The sequence below is a fragment of the Eucalyptus grandis genome, chromosome 5 (genome assembly GCF_016545825.1).
Source record: "Eucalyptus grandis isolate ANBG69807.140 chromosome 5, ASM1654582v1, whole genome shotgun sequence".
NCBI lineage: Eukaryota > Viridiplantae > Streptophyta > Magnoliopsida > Myrtales > Myrtaceae > Eucalyptus > Eucalyptus grandis.
In genome coordinates, this window is record NC_052616.1 from 39,792,493 (window position 1) to 39,797,822 (window position 5,330).

A 5,330-nucleotide genomic window follows, 5' to 3' on the forward strand; every position below is an offset into this window, starting at 1 on the left:
TATAATAATTTAAAATGCTATATAAATCAATGATGGCGTTACAAAATTGTGCACGTACCTCTTGATCTTATTTGGTAGTTTCGTTAAGTATGCAAGAATTGAAGGCAGATAATAATATCATTATTTTGATAATAATGCAGTGTCCGAAAGTTTTGAGTATCGGATTAATTCCCACCTGGTTAGCCTTGAGCGACCGGGATGGATGAGCTTATCATTTGAGCAACCCTTCGCAATTTCGGGCTTATACAATGATAACCTTATGGAACGTTGTTTTGTCACAGGAATTGAAAAGGCGTGGCATCAAAAAGTTGGAATGAAGCTCTCTTTTACCATGCTTTCATACCGCGTGTCTCGCGTATGCATATCAGGAAATCAATCATGCCATGATTTTGGAAAACCAATTCAACATCAATTGTAAAAGGGAAATTTATGTAGGATTATTTTTTTTTATTGGTACGGATATTAATTCGACCTAAATTTTTTAATTTGGTTAATTTAATCCGAAACTTGTAAACAATTTGCCAATATAGTCATTCCAATTAAATTTGATTGGAAATTGCTGATGTAGAAAATTTTTGCAAATTTTTAATTTTTAGATTCTTTTTTCTTTTTTCTTATTTCCCTCTACTAGTTCAAGGCCTCGATGGTGGCCACGGAGGTTGCCGGCCATAGGCGAGGGCCATAACGCGCTCACAATTCCATAGTAAAGAAGAAAAGAAAAGAAAAGAAAAATGGAAAATATGAATTATTTAGAAAAAAATAATAAAAATTATTTAAAAATTGCAAAAAAGTGTCAAGGTCAGTGCTTGTCGTATCACAGAATAGCTAACGTCTATGTCACGATTTTTGGCCAAAATTAACAGGGAAGGCTATATTAGTAAATTGTCAAAATATTTGGGAATAAATTGAAAGGTTTAGAATTGAATTAGCATTCGTACGATGGAATTAAGAATTTTTGTGTAATTATACTAAAAAAGAGAGCAAACGCATTGTTCGCCTACGAAAAGGGCAATGCTCTCTCCCATCTCTGGTTAATTTCCTCCAAGTAGCCTTTTGATTTCTAATTGATACATAAATGTGAACATTGCCGATACTATAGTACCAGAAAAAATCCTCAAAATTTACCCCATGAGACGCCAATATTTAAAATATTTTTCGCCTCGGGGCAGCAGTGTGGTGGATCCACTTGACATGTCAATGGTGGGTGGCGGAGGCGGCCGGCTAAGCTATAGGTGGTGGATTGTGCTAGCGTTTTGGATAGGCGGATTTTGTGGTGTCGGATACAATTTGAAATGAAAATGCTAGTTTTTGTAGGTTCTTTTTTAAAGGACCAATGGGAAATAAAAATCCTAATTGAGGATGCTTCTTTAAAGGTTCTCTTTCATCCTTTGCTCATGCTAGTTTAAGTTTTCCACGAGTCACCTACGACATGCGAGGGAAATCACTCCTACAGCAGCAAGAAAGGAAACAAATTCTTACGGAAACAAGCAATTTTATCAACATTCACGACAGATCTTCACATTTCAATTCCACGAAATCAAGAGGAAAAAATGAAACAAAGAGAAGAACAACTTCCATATGAGAGGGAAAGAGAGAGAGATCAAGGATAGGGACTTCCGGCGGAACATGGGAGGAAAGAACCGGACCGGGCGATTTCTCGAAGGGGCCTGTCGGCAAACCGGCTGAGGTTGTAGAATTCAGTAGGTTGGAATTAGCGTTTGGATGATTAGAAACGTAATTTCCAAAATACAATTACAACTGTTAACATTTCAACTGCAGAGAGAAGGGAATAATCCATCAATTAAAGTAAAGAAAAATAACCCTTCACACTACGAATGCATCCATCATGAGCAAAAATCGAAAGAGAACTAAAAAAAGAAGAGCAAGTTTGACCGCGGGTTGGAATGAGTTTGACTCAAGAAGAGCAATTTCGGGCGGAGCTTCGGAGGAAAGAGCCGGACTGGGTGATCTCTCGGATGGGCTTGTCGGTGAATCGGATCAGGTTGTAGATCCACGCCCCGGCAATCGCCCCGACAGTTGGTGCCACGATGTAGATCCACAGCTTATCGTAATGGTGAAACACTATCGCCGGACCCAAGCTCCTTGCCGGATTCATAGATGCTCCCGTTACTGGCCTAACCACCACCCAAAAAGTAAAATAAAATAAATAACACAGATTATCATCATGAAATACTTAATTTCTGCCTGGATTAATATTTTTTTTCTCAGCAAAATGAAAATTCGTTGCTCAACCTGATTCTCGGGGTGACAGAAGTTTGGTCTGAGATGCGAGGAAAATGATATCGATAATTTATATGACTTTCTCTTTGTATCGATAGTGTAATTTAAGAAGCGGTTGATAATGATCTTTCCGTTAATGGTGTAAATCATGAAATTTATATAATATTTGAGCCAGCAATATCTTATAAGATAAAACTCACCCATGATGCTCTTTATTTAAACGACGTAATCAATCATGTGCAATTTTTCTATTCAAAAGATGTTAGTCAGTCAATAATCATGGTCATCTCTTTTTCAGCCTGAGATGAGGGTAAGATGAAGATATAAGGAATTGAAATGGTCAATACCCTGCAAACATCACGTTGAGCAAAACGGTTGCACCAACAGCGAGGCCAGCGAGCTCCCCTATCTGCACCGAATTAAACTTACTAATCACCGACAGGTACATATAACGTAAAAAGATTTAGGACTTAACTGGCACCAAAAAATGTTTAGGATTAAATTGGCACATATACAAAAGGTTTAGGACTTTTTTTAACACTTTTCTCATGATAAAATAATAAAAAATATATCTAGCATTAAATATTGTACGATTCTGCCTATCCTTTGGTGACGATTACTAACACAAACTAACACGTTCCAACCTTAACGGTGACATGAATTCAACATAAGAAATTTTATGGCGCAATTAATGGAAATATAGCGTTTTTCTATAACATGATTCGATGCAACTAGGAAATGATATGATATTAGAACACGAATGACCAGCCTTCGTTAAACCTAGAAGTGGGTCCACCGTTTTCTTGTCAAGAGGGAGATCTCTCTTGTCAAGAATTTAGGATCGAGCCGTTTTGACACAAAAAGGGTTGTCGGAGAAGTCGTTCATGAAGAAGCGGGAAAGAACCTAAGGTTGGTTGGGTGGCGGGGCCGCTGCCCTCCGGCCTCTAGGTAATATGCACAAAACACGTTAATTATTTTTCATGTCTATAAGAATTTCACGAGATTTCTTTGTGATCTCGTGCGATTTTTGAGATTTTCTTATCCCGCTTCCTCTTGAAGAGATTGATCATTAATTTTTAGTTTTTGTAGACGAATTTCCATTAAAATTTCCTCAATTATCAGCAAGTAATTAAAAGAAAGAAGTTGGAACTTACTGCTCTATTATCGGTGGCAACGCCGGAAATGATGAACATGAGGTAAAAAGTGATGATGAACTCAAAGACAAATGCTTGCCCATCCGAACCGGCCGGTTGAGTCCCAAGGAAATGGTTCAGCTTGCCGGTGAATAGCAACCGCAGTGTCCCGTTCGCCAACGTTGATCCCAAAATTTGTGCCAATATATATGGAGGCACCTGCACGCCAAGAAGAAGATGCAACAGAGAGGAAGTTTTAGCTTAGCGAAAAATTAATAAAAGAGCCCTCTGTTAATTGCCTAGATTAATGATTTCGTGAGTCAAGACTTAGATAGAGAACATGAGATTGCAAATGAATTAACGAATAAGAGATCGTGATAAATCTTGGATCGGAAAAGATTGGATCGGTCAAGCTCATTCAAAAGTGGAAACTAATAATTCGAACGTTCTTCTAGAATGCGATTGATTCGGTATGTCCCGGTATACGTAAATTTCCTGTTATGCTGTTGCAAACCATTCAATGGCTAGCTAAAAGATACACCTAACCAGTAACTAATGGCCTCTAAAAGCGGTGGCTTGTTAGAATCATGTGATCCAAACAAAGCTTTCTAGACAGACCTTTAACGACTGCCAGGTCACTGGTGTTCAGCATTTGACACGGATTAAAACATATCCTAAATAGGAAGCAGGCGTTATGACTTTGGAAGAGATATGGCTGCACCTGTTTCCACGGAAACCTCTTGCAGGTGGCGAAAGCAATGGTGACGGCTGGGTTGAAATGGGCGCCGGAGATGTGTCCGACTGAGTACACCAGCACCATTACTGCTAAGCCCCACACCATCGATATCCCCGGGAGCGTCACCACCTTGTCGTAGTCCACGTTCACCGCCACAGACCCACAACCCGCGAATATCAAGAAGTAAGTCCCAAAGACCTCTGCGATCAACTGCAACGTTTTGAGAAATAAGCGATCAAACAAAAGATTGATGAACATCCAGGTGAATACGAAAAGGGCAAAAGGGCAAAAGGAAAATAAGGAGGAAGGGATTGGGGGAAAAATGATTAGATGGAGATGAGAACCCAAGTAACCTTTTGAATGAAGGGAAAAGAGAAGAAAGTGCTTCTAATTTCTTCCTTGGCGTTGGAAGTGTCTTTCATTTCCAAGACAACTCCATGGTTCCCATTGCTCCCACTCGTCTGATCTGCCATTTTCTGCTGATATTTTAGAGAAAATGCGCAGGATAAGAAGCAAACAACAGCTTTTCAAGATTGACAAGAAGGGAAAAAAAATCACCGATATTGCTTCGCTAGAGAGAGAGAGAGAGAGAGAGAGAGAGAGAGAGAGAGGTGGATAATGACTGGGTAATAGTTTGAAAATTTCAAGGAGATAAAAGTTGAAATAGATGACCTCTGAACCAACCAGGCATTGAAGGCCGCTTCAACCACCGGGGCTGAGATATAGAGAGGGACAAGCATCTAAGCTTCAATAAGACACCCTTAAAATGAGCAGGCTTGTTGGAATTATAATTTAGGGAAAGTTCCTCAAATGGGATGCCTATTTGGCATTATGGGTTATGAGATTGGATCTTGATATGTTGTATGACCTCATTATTGACATCTTGCCCACTAGGTTTGCGGCCAATGGCAAGATTGCAACGCTAGAACTAATGTAAGACCTCCATTTCTACAATTTTGAAAAAAACAATGGAGTGAGTCATGGACTCAATAAGCAAACTTACTAGTCCTTGGATAGGAGGATGCCTTGTTGTCGAATAAGCAGGTGAACATAACCGCATCAATATATCGATGGCAAATCAATAGCAAAATCTTTGTTTTGTCTTAACTATTAACATGAAGGAAACTTTTCCTCTACCTAGAGATCCGTCCTATCATGACTCTATGAGATATCTAAATATGCCAATTAATAACTTTAACAACATACACAAATTCCTCGAG

The 5,330-nt window shown here is 39.1% G+C and overlaps 1 protein-coding gene across 1 annotated transcript; it reads right to left on the reverse strand.

Annotated features, from left to right (window-relative positions):
- Positions 1 to 1,629: 1,629 nt before the first annotated feature.
- Positions 1,630 to 4,705, reverse strand: LOC104445056 (aquaporin NIP1-1). The gene is made up of 5 exons (XM_010058858.3): positions 4,464 to 4,705; positions 4,096 to 4,320; positions 3,396 to 3,593; positions 2,589 to 2,650; positions 1,630 to 2,135 (listed from the first exon to the last, which is right to left on the reverse strand). Exons 1-5 carry the CDS (start codon positions 4,581 to 4,583, stop codon positions 1,916 to 1,918), a joined length of 825 nt encoding a protein of 274 aa, XP_010057160.2. The 5' UTR covers positions 4,584 to 4,705; the 3' UTR covers positions 1,630 to 1,915.
- Positions 4,706 to 5,330: the final 625 nt, after the last annotated feature.

What these genes read in the sequence shown, in the direction of transcription:
- LOC104445056 (XM_010058858.3), bottom strand. Translation starts at nt 4,583, where the DNA reads ATGGCAGATCAGACGAGTGGGAGCAATGGGAACCATGGAGTTGTCTTG. An exon ending in CTTTTCCCTTCATTCAAAAG is followed by an intron (nt 4,321 to 4,463) that starts GTTACTTGGGTT and finishes AAAACGTTGCAG; the next exon opens with TTGATCGCAGAGGTCTTTGG. An exon ending in TTGCCACCGATAATAGAGCA is followed by an intron (nt 2,651 to 3,395) that starts GTAAGTTCCAAC and finishes AATTCGGTGCAG; the next exon opens with ATAGGGGAGCTCGCTGGCCT.